The 15,391-nt window shown below is 38.9% G+C and overlaps 1 protein-coding gene across 2 annotated transcripts in view; it reads left to right on the plus strand.

The window, feature by feature from the left end:
* SLC9A7 (solute carrier family 9 member A7) overlaps positions 1–9,048 on the plus strand; it is a 77,031-nt gene extending 67,983 nt beyond the window's left edge. For both annotated transcript variants that reach the window (XM_074814978.1, XM_074814979.1), the window contains 2 exons: positions 583–688; positions 6,523–9,048. In XM_074814978.1, coding sequence (XP_074671079.1) covers positions 583–688; positions 6,523–6,771 — 355 coding nt within the window. In that variant the 3' untranslated portion in view covers positions 6,772–9,048. The remainder of the gene's footprint in view (positions 1–582; positions 689–6,522) is intronic.
* The last annotated feature ends 6,343 nt before the right edge of the window (positions 9,049–15,391 follow it).

Raw genomic sequence — 15,391 nt, forward strand, 5'->3', positions numbered from 1 at the left:
TCTTGCCATACAGTTTTCCCTTTGCATTTCTGAGGCTCTGTGTGATATGTATATGTACACTGCAGGGATGTCTATGAGCCTTACCAGAGTGTTGCATCTCTGTGGCTCAGTGACCAGCTAGCAGTTCAAGTGGCTGCATTGTTTGAGGATGTTGGATGGACAATATTTCTTTATTTTCCTGTGTTGAGCCACATAGGTATGTCACCTTGTCACCTCTAGCTTGTAATTTCTACACTTGCTCCCATCTGCAGAGCAGAAACACCCTTAGAACTGTTAACATTAAAGAGCTTGTATCTCTGTTTGCTCCTTTTGGCTCCAGAGAGCCCAAAAGCTGGAAACATTGCAACTGCGAGGTAGCTAGTTCTCATTGCAGTGTATGTGTGGGTAAAGAAACTGCCCTGGAAAGGATCAAGGCAAAAATGCTGGGGGGAGATATTTTCATTTTTTTTTTTACAAATGCGGATTTTTTTCAGTAGCTGTTTTATACACAAGTACTGAGCAGCACCATGCTTATGTATAATTGTCTTTTTTATTTTCAATAGTGGTTTTTGAGCACTGATGTGTTTTCCTTAACTACTTAAGTTATTTAAAGCCAATTCTCACTCACAGTGGCCCTCCATTAACTACAACTCTACCCAGCTGGTGTGGCCTGCTAGCCCGCTGTCTGACAAGTCCCCAGGTTTATGATGTAAGTAGAATGACTCAATACTTCTGTGTTGTGTGTTTTTTATTTATTTAACTTCAGTAAAGCAGTGTTTTTTCTTTTTTGGCAAAAGGTTGGCATGATATACATACTGCAAGAAAGTGCTGAAAAGGCAGAAAAGATTTAAGATACTCTCCTCTGAGGCAACAGCTTACGTTAGTAGAAATCAGAGACGATCTTATTGTTCAAATACTACATTAAAAAATTAACATTTTAAGGATGTTGGAAAATTACAGGCCTAGTCAATAAACCAGTTCAGTGAATCATTTCAAAATATTCAGTCCCTTCTCAACACTTTTGGACAAGATTCTTTTCCTGTTACTGCTAAGGTTGTGTTGAGTTCTCCTTCAGAGAAGACACTGACACATTTACCCATGCCAGAAAGAAATCTGGTAGAGTTTTCCTTCAGTGTTTCCACTGTGAAATTTGAGATCACATTTCAGAAACTGTTAATCAGTTACTTATCTCAGTCTAGCAGGTCACTATACTGTCTTTACAGCCATGTCTTGCAATAATTAATGCTTCATTCTCCTATTACTCTTGCAGGATCCTGATACGCTATTCCTATCTGTGCAGTGCTTCTGAAATCTACAACTTTTTATGAACCACTTGTAAATAAAACCATAGTACTATGGGGAATCACTCAAATTTGCAGGTTCTCTGGAATGGTAACATCTCTGCTATGTTGAAGTAGTCTTGGACCAGATTTCTATTGATCTTTTCCTAGACAGTTATGAATTCCACTTGCAACTTTGAAATACTCCCCTGCATTTCTTTCTGGTATCATTAGCATCTTGCTTTTACCTGGTAGTAAAATTTCAAAGAAATTTGAAATGTTTGCTGCCTATTTGGAGCTGTTAGTGCTCCAGAGCAAGAAATTGGCCTTGTTCCCATCTTTGCAATGCCACTGGAGATCTTAAAACAGATCTAGGCTAGAAGGTATCACTCAGACCAATTACCCTGCTTGTGTGTTGTCCATGTGTCTGTCTATGTATGATCTTATAAGATTAGTTATCCAGTAACTGAGGATCTAACCAGAATGAACATGCAAGCTTTGGCTTTCATTTTCTCCACCAGTCGGGTTTGGGTTTTTTTTCCTCTTTACTCCTCATTCTTAGTTACTGTGGAAACTTATTCTTTAATTGGATTGGTTTTGTCACACACACACACGCTTGGGATGTTAACTTCATAATTCAAAATGCTTATAAGGCTTTATACTTTTTAAGGTGTATAAGGTGGAACTATCACATCGTATTCTCTCTTTTTGTTTCTATTTCAGTGCATTGCTGCATTAGTCTTAGGAAAGAATATAATTTTGAGATTTTATTTTTAGTTTCTTTTCAATATTTCTGAACTCTGCAGTTGTTTTATCACTTTTTCTTTGCATGGCTCGCTTTGCTACAGTTCTTGACTATACCATTTTATTACTGGTTAAAAAGCTGTGGAATATTTTTGCTTTCCTATTAAGTGCAGGTGAAGCAAGTGAGAGAGCCATGTCTTTGACAGGACAGAAACTGCTTGGAATAGTTGTGCTTTTGTAAGGTATTTCCAGGAAAGTTGAATGGTACATTTGAGAGAATTAAAGACTTTGAATTAAACAAGCAAAAAGTCTGTGAATACTCAACAGAATGTAACATAGCTGGAAAATGTGTTTCAAAAAGAAGTAGTAAATCCTAGATCTCATTCAGGTGCATGTCTGAAGTTATGAACTCTACCTAGAGAAGGAAGAGGAAGAAAGCATACAACTATGCGGCTGTACTGACCACACAGTTGTGTATTGTTTTCAGCTTTTATTGTCTTTTTTTTTTTTTTTTTTTTTTTCCCTCTGGCTTTATTACAACCTTATTTAGAACTCATTTTCACTTCAGTGAGTGGGAGTACATCTTTTTTTAATTAGATGCCAAAGGGGCTTATTAAATTCTGAAAGTCAAACAATCTTATTATATAGTCTACTTAGAACCTATTCCAAAGTATGAGACTGTGTACTCTAAGTTTGAATTTGCATAGTGTACATGTAAGGTTCTCTAGTCAGCACACAGGGGTGAGGTACAGTGGATTTGTTCCAGAGCTGTCACTACTATTCCTTGCTGATGTTCTCCCACTGCTTTAAGACTGTGCCACTAGGCTCACTGTTGTTTCCCACCCAAACAGAATCTAAGTTGGAACTTAAAAGCATGAAATGTTGCTGTATTTAGTGTTTAAAACAATCATTTTCAAAAATTCATACCTATTTTTCTCTCCTGGTGTTATCTTCAGTGCATGACCATTTGGTAGGGCTTTCCAATTTATCCCAGACTAATGTAGGTCACTTCTTTCTTCCCTTTTGATATGTCTTTTGAAACTTTTAGTAGTTCTGTTTCATCAATCATTTATCCCATTTTGAAGAACTATCTGTGTTATCACCTACTCTTCCTGATGAAGTACCTGGGGCTTTTTTTTTTTCCTTCTTTATTTAAGGGTGAGTTTTGTGTCCTACACAATCCCACCCATTTTTTCTTTTTTGAGAGTTTAGTTCTTCACCATACACAGTGTAACAACATGGTATGAAAGCAGAAGGACTTGAATTGTTTTTCAAAATATACAAACCCAATAAAGAAATTTCATTTGCAATCTATGTAAGTCTTGGACGAGGTAGCTCTCAAAATTGGTAAGAAAATTGTTCAGCTGTGCTTCCCCCCTCCCTTTTCTTAGTGGTTCTAGCTTCAAAACAAAAATTGTTTAGTTTCCTTGATGAATTTTAACTCATCTGACAAATAGAGAAATGGTAAGCGGAGCATCAGATTTAAGTTGTAATATATTTTGCATGCATACTACCTGATGCTTTTGTTTTGGAGCCACAAGATAAGTAACTTCTGATGCAAGTTTTGTCATCCGTGATGCCTGTGTTGTGTTCAGCACCAGCAGCATACGTGATGACTGCCAGCGCTTTGTATGTGTGGTGTACTTTCCATGTGCTGCTTCTTGGTTTGCCTTAGGAGGCAATAAAGATTGGCTTTGTAAGCAGTAACTCTAAATAAGCTTTAGCTGTTTTAACATCTCCAGCATGCATTCTTAGGAGCACGAGCAGATTTTACCACAAATGGGACAGAATGCTGTGAGGTCCCTCAGGGTTATGGTCGGTACATCAAAGCAAAATTCAGTCTTTTGTAGGGTTTTGGATTTTAGGTACTTAGCCATTCTAGTTTGTCAGTTAAGTAGTGAAGTTCAGACCTATGTTTTTTCAGTGAATTGAAGCTATTCCTGCAGAACTGTAGGGGATTGCAGAGGCCAGTTTAGGGTTATTCTTGGAAGAATTTCAAGTCTCTAGGGATCTACTTGGATACGTTTCCTGTCTGTCTTGAAAGAATTGTTCATGCTGCATGAAGCACAGTAGGTTTATTCACCCATCCTCTTTGCTTGCAAACATAGCAAATCCATATACTACATGGGATTGTTCATGGATGTTCTCTGGGGAAATATATGAAATAAATTGCCTGCTGCTTGCAGTGCTATTCAGAAAAATAAATAAGTGGAACTTGGCTCATACAAGGCAATGTTTGTTCACTATGTTGTGAGAAAGCTCAGTGTTTTCTCTGGAACTGATCATGTTTATGTACATGTAAGTATAGCCTGGGACAAACTGGCAAAGACTGAGTTAAGACTATGTCATACAGTGTGGCCCTCTCCTTTCAGTATCATGCTTCTAAGAGCTTTTCGGCACTCTGGGGAAGCTCACGTGTAGTGTGTGTTCTTACCGGTTTCTTATCTGATAGGTGGCTGCAAGGATTCACTGTTAAATAGCATCGTGGAGACGGGAGGTGCTTTAGGAGCTTGCTGCAGTTGCTTCACATGTGGCCCTGGTATCACAATACCTCCTGGTGCACTGTTAGCCCTGCCTTCCCCTCCTTGGTGCTTCTCCAAGGGCAAACACCATGAAAGGCAACTTGTGATAGAGCTTCTCAGCTTCTTCGACTTCTTAAAACATAACCAGTCCACAGTCACAAACTGCCTGCTTCTTACTTGTTTTTCTGCATTTCATCTTTATTTGAATGTCTCTTCTTCAAAAACAGAATATATAGGGGTATCAGTTTTTCTTAAATAGCCAATTATTCTGTGTACCTTTTTTAATCATCTTGGTTTTGTCCCTCCGACTTTCACTTTTTTGCAATGGAAAGCTTGAAAAGGCTGTTTCTGCCAATTATGGCTGAACCTTTTAGTTTCTGCCTTCTTTCTTTTAAAGATAGTGACAGTAGTTCAGTGTTTTCTTTGCAATCAAAGAAAGCAAGTGTCCTAAACTGTACTTGCTCTTTGAGAACAGCGTTCTTTATCACAGTAACCCTGGCTCTAATAAGCGATGATAAATTTGGATGCCTTGAAGGTTCTGATAAATTAGCATTCATTCAAAGTAGGGCTTGTCTTGCACCCAATGCTGAACTGCACCATTTCTTTCGTTGGTTTTGGTAAACTCCTGACACCTCCAGTCCCATTAGTTAAATACTCTGTATCATCTAGAGGCTTCTCCTGCTTTATTTTGACTGATTATCATTTTGAAATAATGACAGAAAGCTTTCCCAGGAAGTTTTATTTAGTCAGGCAGTGCATTCTAGATCATGGACGGGTTAATCAGCATTTTCAATCTCAAGTGCCCTGAACTCCTGTTCTGCAATACAGGTAGGGCTTTCTGGTCAGGCTGATCACAGGCATCCTATCTCACATAGCCTGGGCCCTCCTTCCTTCGCCAAAGTGGAAGAAAATGATGCATTTTGAGAATGTAGCCTGATCGGTATCCAGCCTACTGAGAACAGCAATACACACACTTACATTTCAACTCTTTCTAAGCAGTATGGAGCTATTCACATGGGGAAATAATTGCTTTCAGTTGCAAGAAAGCAAGCTTATAGTACTGATAGAATTTTCTTCAGATATGAGCAAGTCCCATTTTCTGACCAATTCAGCTGTTTTGCCTTTTACCAAGACCATGTTAAACAGAAGTGAAACATGGTGCAATTTCTTGCTGTGGTATTATTCTGTGCAGAGAAATGAAGTGTTTTGCTATACTTAATCAATTTCTAGTCTCTGACCATGTATTTCATCCCATCTCTGCTAAAATAAATTCACAGCATTTTGTGAGCCAATTCCTTAAATGATTTTGAAAAGAAAACATATCAGAACTAGTTACAAAACTATGAAGCAAACACTTTCTTATGTCAATCTTTGGTACTTTTACAGTTCAGGAGCATTCCTAAGAACTAGGTCAAGTAATTCTCTATTTACTACCAGGTAAGGCTAAGCAGATAGTTTAAAGGAGTGTGGCTAGTTTTCAATATGGAACAAAAATTTGTTGAAGAAATGTTGAATATAAAGAATTTGGGCCTAATGAGTTCTTATGAGTTTGCATGAGTCTTTTACTAATGAACTTGACTAGTTAGCAACAGATGTCACTGACTTGGTATCTGGAGTGACTTAATTGTGCGTGGTCTTCAGTCTTTTTTCCTGTACTGTCTTCTAAATTGTCATGCAAAAAGCAGTGTATACTACTTATCTCTTTTGTACTTCTGGTAAACTTCCAGTGCTATTAAATCCCTGGTCACCTGTTTCATAACTGAGTTCTTGGATTCAGGTCCCCCTCATCTCTCTACAATAGCAGTAGTTATACAGGGATCAGTAAGCTGATTTGCAAACACTGGGTTCAAGGTTATTTTTTAGAATTTCTTAAGGTGGAACTTTACCGCTTACTGGTTCTGTATTGACCCGTAGATAAACTTTTCTGTTCAGTTACCTTCTTGGCAAAGACCAGATGTTCTGCACTGTACAAAGATTTTTCTTCTTTTTTTTTCCAGAATCAGGAACAGCTTAGAGAAGAGGATTCTGATTTTATTCTGAATGATGGTGACCTTACTGTGACATACGGTGATACAACAATAACTGCAAATGGTTCTTCTGGCCCCCATACAGCAACCACTAGCCTTGATGGCAGGAGAACAAAAAGTAGTTCAGAGGAAGCACTGGAACGTGATTTGGGAGCAGCAGATCATGAAGTTACAAGCAGGGGTACCCGGCTAGTATTTCCTCTGGAAGACAATGCATGATTACTGACTCAGTAAAAATAACTCTTGCTCTGTGGATGGATCAAGGAAGACTGCAGGCCACTGTGTCACTTGAGGTGGGGATGTTTATTTAAGCAAGTTAACATGCATAAGTGGTTTTACTAGGGTCTGAAGGTGTCGCCTATTTTTTACTCAAGATGCTGACAGTGGGGTTTTCTAAATGTCTGAAAATAGATGAATGAGAAAACTGGTCATTCTCCTCTTTTCAACCACATATTGAATCCAAGTATAACTAGCATGCTGCAATTGTCTTGTTCAGCTGCAGCAGCTCTCTCTGAAGAGAGGTACACGAAAACATTGTCATAGAACTGAGCTTGTCTTGGCTTAGCTTGGGAATGTGGAAGAAGAAATATCAACATGATTATTATTATGAGATGAAAAAGGACATGTGTGTTTCTGAATGTGGAGAGATCCATTGTTAATTTCTCTCATGAGGTTGAGGAAACTATAAAGTAAAACAGGACGGTACATTAGGACTACAGGTGTATGAACACAAGACTATGTGGGGAATCTGTTACTGCAAGCTGTACTTAATGCATTTCAGGGAAAAAAGGGAAAAGAAGATTTCTTCACTGGCCATGTGTTTAAATAGGAAGGCAATGAGAGCTACTTGTCCCTTTAGCTTTGGGCGACTTGACTATTCCTATTAGCCTAACTTCTGGTGCCTCAAAAGAAAACCATACAGCTTCCTGTGGTCTAAGACTTACCTGACCTGACACAAGCCCAGAGCCAGGCTCTCTTGGGTAGAAGTCATGAGGTAAAACTTTCTCTCCCTTAAGATTCTTAAAATCAGATGAAGGTAGTTGGAAACGTATCTTGGGATGGGGAAAACAGCAGATAAGAGGAGGAAGGGGGGGAAAAAAAAAAAGAGAGAGGCAGTATTGAACTTGCATGGAACCATGAGGTTTCATATTGCTCAGAAGAATCCATGGACTCTGCTTACAGTTCTTGTGTGTGATAAACAGCAAACATCTAATTAAACAGACAAACATATACTACTGGCTTTACCATTTGTGACTATCCTAAAAGAAAGGTGTTTACTCTTGTTCTCTTTTGCAGAGTAGATGTGAAACTTCAGTGGGGCATTGCACAACAACACATAAGCTACAGAAATTATGAACTGTAGTATCATCTTAAATGTGAAAAGGGAAAAATATTTGCCTAGTATTTAGCCCACTTACACGTAGGCTAGCTTTAACTTATTGCTAAATGCTTTTTAATTTCCAAACGAGGAGATATCATTGTCTTTGCCAATAGCTGAAAACTTAAGCTTTGAAGAGCAGTTCAGCTATTTAAAGCATGCTAATGTGATTTCATTCTCATGTCTCAAAAGGTTTATTTTTTTAAAGAGTTCTGTGGCCCACTAATGTGATGTAATATCAGTTTGTCTAAAAAGTGTGTTTTTCTTGCTGCAATTCAGTTGTTCCCCTCATAAAATTGTGTGTGAGTAAATACCCACTCTGTTTTTCCTTAACTATTAAACTTAACGGGCTAACTTTGGTACGAGAACTTACTGCTGCAGAGAAACATTGCAGTCATATTGTCTAGTCTGCTTTCTTTCAAATGTGTTCTCTAATGAGTGATCTACCTCCTTGTCTGTCCCTCCAAGGTAAATTTGTAAAGGGCATTGATATGTAATGACTGTCTGACATTATTAAGAAAAGAGACACGGGGAAACCAGAAGCCTTTTTGTGGAGAAGTTGGAAGACCCATACAGTCTGAGCTCTGTTCTTAAATGGTGAAGAGTAACAAACCCTGACAAAGATCCGAGCAGAGCAACTCCTTTTCAGTTCTCCTCTGCTTTCAAGGAAGATAATGCAGATAGCAACGATCCATGATGGTTACGTGACTTTTTTTAAGTGCCCTGGCAGTAGAAAAAATAGTTTCCTCCTAAATTACAAAAACAGTTGTGTTCATTTTGGACAAGTCTTTGGAAACCATGCCATCGATGCTGAGTGAGGACTTGAGACTTCTACAAAAACTAGAATTATTAGCTGAGTCATACAAACCAAATTTTGGGTTGAGACAGTGAAACTTACCCAAAATAAATGGACTTAATACAGTGAGGCAAATTTTTACATGCAGCTTGAAGCTGAAGCTTACCATATCACTTTGGCTGAAAGAGAGCCTTATGCAGAAAGAGATCTGTTCTTTGGAAGAAAGATCAGGTACAGATGCTGGAAGTAGAAATTCTGTTTCATTAGCTTCCCCAGGAAGACTGAATCTCTTGAAAGCATCAATAAACCATCCCAGTACAGATGCTTCTCTGTCTGTGTTTTCAATTCCCATAGCAAAAATACTGAATGAAATTCACCAGTAAGCCCAAAATAGATGGATCATTGGTGAGAGGTGAGGAATATAATAGTCTAACTTCACATTCAAAAATTACTTAACACTTATCCAACTTGCTGAGGAGAGGCCCATATACACAGGCTTACTTTTTATTCATGTTACAACAATGAATTTTATTCATTGATTTTTTTAAATCTATTTTTCATTTTAAGTCTCCTTCCAAAATTGGACTTCACTGCCAACAAAAGGTAAGCTAAAACATCTAGTCTCTTCTTACTACTGACGCCAATCCTTGTACCAAATTCCCAAGGGAGTCCTTTACTGAAAAAGTGGGAAAACAAAAAAAACCCTCCTTGTCCTGAAACACTGCATATTTCACCAACTGTCTAATAGATCCTTTTTTCTTGTGTGTATCCCTTTGAAAGAATAGTTTAATACTTTCAATTCCTTTCCAGTAAGATCCTGAGCTGGCAAGAACTGAACCATACCAGCAAATACGCATTTCCTTATAAACTTGATGTGAGGTTTTGAATAGAAAACACAGCTTAAGACTGTAATGACAGCAATTGATACATATAAGTATCCTCTTCAAACTGAAAAAGAAAACCTGTAAGATTATGGTCTTCGCTGCAAAAAGTATTGCTATACTGCTGTACTAACATAGGATGTTGCAGCTTACGTGGCTGCCCTTGTACTTGAGATTGAGTGATTTGTCCTTGTTTTTGCTTGCTGCATCATCAACTTACTGCTGAAAATCTTCACCTGAAATTGCAAAGGAATCTGCAAATTTCAGTCCCTGGACATGTGCAAAATGAAGTCCCTAATCTTATTTCAGTGCTTCACAGTGCTTGACAGGAAGGCAGGACTGTTCTGCAGTTGCTTGAATTCCCATGCAAACACATCTTTCATTTACTTGTGTTAAAGGCCACAGCAATCCACAAGCAGTGCTCTAACATGGTATTTAAACAGACTAAAAAGTTATCTAAGTCCTTCTGTGTATTCATCTATAATGTCTAGGTGGGAGGTGGAAACTGAAAGATTCTAATTTACAGAATTTGGAGTAACACAAAAGAAATCTAAAAAACTGGTATTTTTGTGCTTTGCTTGCTAGTTAATTCAGTGTGTGTGAGAAATTATCATGTTTTGAGTCAGCTGTACAACACTGCACATTTTTTGTCCAAAAGAGCAAATTCTCTTAACTTCCATGGGACTACAGGCAGTTTAGCAGTTCAAGTAGCTGTGAGGAGATCCTGTGACTGCTAAGAGCAGTACCATAGCAGCCTCACTACAAACACGGGCGTAACACTGGATTTTTCAGGATGCTTTTTGTGAGAGGTGTTTGAAGTGCTGTTTACGCTGGCTTCTTAGGTAGCTCTGATACTCTGATCTCAAGTTATCAGAAAGGAGGAACTCTACGACAAGTGTGTTTATGCTGTACATTACATGTTTGCTATGCAGAGGAACGGTACAGTGTAAGATAGCTTTTCTGATAAAGACTGAATAAGGACAAAGTGTCACATACTTGGTACTTGACCAAGTCTAGCCCTATTCCAAGGATGTAAGCTTTTTGGCCTATGAAAGGACCAAACCAAATTTATTTATTTATTAACACTGAAGGAATTGCTTTTGGAGAAAAGACTGCAGCAATTTTAGCTGGAGGGGAATAAAATCCAAGCTTTTTTGGCTGAACTTCCAAAGAGCTGATCTGAAGCAAGTACATAGCAAAGGTTAAAATGATGTCTGCTACTAATGTGATAGCTACTATGTTTTACTCCTGGGGGGAGGCAAAGACCTCACAGTAGGAAGTCTAGCAACCTTAATAGATAGCATGAGCAGCTTATAATAACCAGGAGGCCAGATCCTGTGATGTTAATCTTTATAATCAGTGAGACCAATTTGCAGGTTGGCATGGAGAGCATGGTCCTTCTTGTATAAGTTTAATTTAACTTGAATTGCAGTCTCTCTTCAGACAGTATTGGTCAGAGGAGCTTCCTTGAGTCTAATTTGTAACAGTAAAACCCAGGAAACTAATATCCTTCACATGCTTTTCAAAGGAAGGTTCAATGTTTCTTTTAACTCTGTTTGAAGTAGGTCACAGGAGTAACATGCTTGACCTCAGCCTTGGCAGACATGGTCTCTGCTTCTGCACAAGTGTGGGAATGGAATTTGAGTACTCAGAAGCCTCAGCTTCATGTGCTTTTCTTTAAGATGTGGGGGGAGGACCTTTTCCAGGGAGAAACCAGAGAAGTTACAGATGCATCAGCAGGGACTATTCCTCACCAAAATGCTGAACTCATGAACTGCTGAAACTTAGAAGCAAGGGAAGATGAAGCATAACCAGGAGGCACACACCATCCAGCAGGAAAGCAGGCACTAAATACTCCACGCTGGCTATGTACAATCTCAGTCGTAATCAGTCACAGAAAGTAGGACAGAGCTACTGAGTAGCTTGAACACATTCCAAAGAGAAAAACATGTAGAATAACAATTTCAAATGTCTCTGTATTGAAAAATGCTCTTTTTAAGAAGGAGCCTATGCAAACCTTATTTGCAGTGCAGGAGGAGGGTCTTGCTTCCCAAGTTTGGGGAGGAGAGTTTAATACCACACAGTGAGAAACCACAGATACTTCTTGGCCTGGGATTTTTGGGAGTGCCCCTCTGAAAAATAACTTCCAGCAGAAATAAGCCTGCAAAGTGAAAGAGAAGGAAAGAGTGGAGGAAATAGTGAATTACAAAGCCAGGAAATGGCTTAAACAGGCAGCTTTACTGTGGAAACAGTGTTGTAAACAATTGTTACTCTTAGTCTTGCAGTCCTAAATGTTGAGAAGTTTTGTAGGCTTCTGCATACCTTATCCTAAAACAAGGGCCATGGGATACCTCAAAAGTTATTAAACTACCCCATCCTAATTGATCACAAAATCAAAGGCTTTCACAGGGAAGCACTGACCACCTTCTACTCCAGAACAAAGAAAGTCACTTTAATTTTTTTAAAGTAATCTCACATCACTACTATGTTTTCTTGAATCTAAAAAGCCTTTAATAATTTTGAAAGAAGTTCTAGGGTAACGTTAGTCTGATAACTATGGAGGTGCCTTACAAAATGTGCTTACATATAAATGGGGTGTAAATGCTTGGCCAATCATATCTGAATCTGTGTTGCAGACTCAAATTATGTTTCATATCTTCATTTGATACTTGCAATTTATACAAGCTTTTGCTATGGAAATTAAGCAGTTGTGACCAAGTGATTAAATACAGAATCAGTTCATATTTTAAGGCAATAAAATGATCTGGTTTGGATACTTTATCCACTATGCCTTTATCCTATGCTGTTTTCTTGATCATAATCTGTTTTGCACCACCCCACGTGGATTTGCAGACCTCCAAAATGCCATTGGGTTTGAAGCTTTACTAGGGACTAAAACTTAACTGGGGGAGGCAGCTCATAATAATTTATACTGGAATAAAGGACTTCATTGGTTGCCTGTACTGTCCATACCAGGGAACTTGGTGGTGTAGAAAGGTGTCTGCAGGGAAGGAGAGAAGCCCTGGCTTTTTGAATACATGGTTATGCCGGTGTGAATAAAGCCAGTGCCCCCTCCAGGTTCATGTATAGTGGTATGGAGCCAGAAAGGATTTATATTGGTACTTGCAAAGGAGCAGCAGTCTTTGCCCTAGGGAAATTAAAAACCTTTGGGTTAGCTCTAGCTTTTGTTAAGGTAATGTTTTTTCATTTAATTTTCCGATGCTCCTAGTTTCCTGCATTTTTTTAACATTTTGGAGCTTGAAAGTATCCCATATAAACACAGTGGATATATATTTAAAAAAGGGGGGGGGGGGGGTAGAATAGACTTCACTTTTGTGCCTGAGCACAACGTCAAAGCTGTGCTACATTGCTAGCTTATGCAAATTTGGTTAATCAGATGGCAATAATTTGAAATACTGCAATTAAAGGACACTTTCCCACTTTTATTTGCAGAAAACCAGATTTGCATTCCCTCAGAGAAAGTGAATGCTCAACTTAAAAGGGTTTTGCTGCAGTGTTAAAATACTTAACTTTAGGCTATAAGAAATAGATTGGATTTATTTTTTTAACTAGTAAAGTTTCTGAAGTTGTTATTACAGAGGCAGGGAGAAGTAGGTCATGCAGTTCCATGTTATAACATATTTATGAATTTTATTTCCAGATTTTAGTTTAATCAGGGAGGTTATCATCCACTGCCTGATCCTGAATTTCAGTGCTAAATTGCCTGGCTGAATGTCTTGATGCTGACACAGATTAATACCAGAAAGCAAAACACCAGCAGATACTCTTCTGGATCGCATCAGCTGGTTAGTAATAGTCATTGTGAAATAACAGCTTCCAGCACACGGGGTCACTTGAGGTAAGTTTGTCTGATTTTTAGTTTGGGATAGGGGAAGTAAAGAAAGGGATATGACCCATAGGTTTTGGTGGAGCAGAGAGAACGTAAGCCACCTAAGGATGTCCCAAATTTGCTTCCTTCCTTTAAGGGAGACAGGCTGCTGTGCCTTTTCTTTGTAGTTACAGGATGTGTGCTACAGGGTTTCTGTGTGTTAGTTCTGATCTGTTCATAAAGCACAAAATCAGAAGCAGCACTTAACCCAATTTCCATCAGTCTACGTTTTGTCATTTAAGATATAAGCACATCAGTAAGGCTGCAGGTGTCTTAAGGTTCCTTCAAACATAAAAACACACTAGGTATCCAAGGAATATCATGCTGTCCTGACTAAGACTGCTATGGTAGATGGTCTGTCCAAAACTTTTGGTGATTTCTGTTCCCTTGTTATTGAAGCACCTAAAGCCTGTGTGGTGTGACAGGTTCGATCTGGGGGTGGGCCAAGCACTGTGTCAGGGAGGGCCATAATGCATATTAAGTCCTATCCTTCCTAGAGGTGGTGTTTATCTCTTGTGTGCAAGAAACTGGGTGCTACTGCACCAAATGTCTTTAACAGTGCTGAAGTAATTACTGTAAGCAGAGGTTTGTAGAACTGGAATATAACACTATCCCCTGATGCATCCTCTTCATAGTGTTGATAGCTACAGCAACAACAGTCTTTCCAATACTTGCACTTTAAGCTGTGAGGATTTAAGGAGGACAGCAACTATCTGCAGTGTCAGGGTTTGGTTTTTTGGCCTTCAGCGCTTAGTGCAGGTGCTCTGAGACCTAGTTTGGGAGCTTAGTACCTGAATGAGGTTAAACGGCACAGGATTATCATTTAACTACAACAGTGGGTGGGGAAGAGAGAAAAAGCAAAATATTGTGAAAGCTCTCCATGTTGTGGGGAGAATAGTGGTGAAGGAGGGGGAATAAACACCTGCTGGCCTTTCTGCTATTGGCTGACTTGTGTACATACTTAGCTAAATATTCAATTGTGTGGACAAGACACTGCAGTAACTTCAGCTCTGAGTGTGCTGATTACAGCTTCATCCGTGCATTCCTTTCTCGAGGGAAGAAATGCCAGTGCTGCTTAGAGCGCCTGCTCTCTCTTCAGGTTTCAGGTTAGGTATGAAGATGGTGTTACCATTCTAGGTCAGTGAAGTACTTCATCTTTCTTCTTCATTTTAGTACTCCCTTACTTCACGTACACCTTGGAGTCACTGGGAAGTAGCAGGTACAAGGTGGTGGTAGCTTTTGTGGAGTTCGTTGGTTTACATCGAGTTATACCGTTAGCTGCACGAGCACAAATAATCATATTTGTTATCTCTAGTCAAGTCAGAAATATGTCATCTCTTCTCATTTGATTAATAGTGGTGCAAAACTTACTGTGGCTTGACATACACATATAAACTACATATTTCAGCTCAGAAGTGAAAAGGGCTGTTACTGGCAGGTCTTTCCTCGAGGCAAAGCTAGCAACTCAGCCCTCTTCTCATGGTACAGAATTGATTTGGAGTTGCCTTCCTTAAAATATAATTAATGATTCCCACATAGGAGCATCCAACAGTTGCTCTGATATCATGTTAGGAAGGGCTGCAAGCTACAACTAAAAGTAAACATTATTATATTGAGAAATAAAATATAAATTGATGTCAGTATGGCTGTGATAGGGAGGAGTTATAATTTCTGAATCTGTTCTTAGAAAGAGTGAATGATCATGCAGACAAAGGAGGTCTGGATGATATACTTTGTTTTATAAGATGATATTTGGAAAGTTCTTTGGCAAGAAGTCTTAGCTCATGCTGTCCTAGTCACTGTAGGAAGAAGAATCTATCAGGATTCATAACTGAGCATTTGTTCTTGGTTCTGTTTCTTATCTTCAGTTTTCACAATGGAGAGAAGTTGCTAGC

The sequence above is a fragment of the Strix aluco genome, chromosome 2, assembly GCF_031877795.1.
Source record: "Strix aluco isolate bStrAlu1 chromosome 2, bStrAlu1.hap1, whole genome shotgun sequence".
Lineage (NCBI taxonomy): Eukaryota > Metazoa > Chordata > Aves > Strigiformes > Strigidae > Strix > Strix aluco.